The 540-nt window shown below is 33.9% G+C and overlaps 1 protein-coding gene across 1 annotated transcript in view; it reads left to right on the top strand.

Moving 5' to 3' along the window:
* Window positions 1-540, top strand: part of LOC106882257 (vacuolar fusion protein CCZ1 homolog) — a 28,454-nt gene that overhangs the window by 6,773 nt on the left and 21,141 nt on the right. Inside the window, exon 4 of the mRNA XM_014932868.2 lies at window positions 214-336. Within this exon, the coding sequence (XP_014788354.1) occupies window positions 214-336 (123 nt within the window). The remainder of the gene's footprint in view (window positions 1-213; window positions 337-540) is intronic.

Here is a 540-nt window from a genome sequence, read left to right as displayed (position 1 = left end):
GTTTCCATCTACCAAATTTATTCATGAAGCATTGGTCAACCTGAGTCTCTTATAAAAGATAGTTGCCCAGTCAGCTATGCAGTGGAACCCAACACAAAAACATGTAGTTGTAAAACAGACTATTTAACCACATATCTGTGTCTGCTCCTATACATATATACATTTCTACATGTGTTTTATATATATATTAACTCTTTTTATATATGCTTCCAGACTATTACAATACCGTCAAGTGAAAAAATAAAGGAAGGACAGTCATTTATTGACTATCAAGATGAAGAGGTACAAGATCTAGTGTATGATTGTGTTTTAAAACAAGCTTACCGAATGTTTAAGGTATGTTCAGTGAATCATTCAATCATCTCTATATATATAAAATTCTTTGTCTGTCTGTTCCCTATGCATTCTCAAACAGCTCCACCAGATCAAATCAAATTTTACACGGGGATGTGAGTTCGAGTCCACAGCTAACCACCTACACTTTTTTCTGCAAAATAGGGGTAGTTTATCCAGTTCAGGCTATATTATTAGCATTATTCT

This window comes from Octopus bimaculoides, chromosome 5, assembly GCF_001194135.2.
Source record: "Octopus bimaculoides isolate UCB-OBI-ISO-001 chromosome 5, ASM119413v2, whole genome shotgun sequence".
Lineage (NCBI taxonomy): Eukaryota > Metazoa > Mollusca > Cephalopoda > Octopoda > Octopodidae > Octopus > Octopus bimaculoides.
The sequence above is the reverse complement of the archived record's forward strand: the minus strand, read 5'-3'. Positions and strand labels throughout refer to the sequence as shown.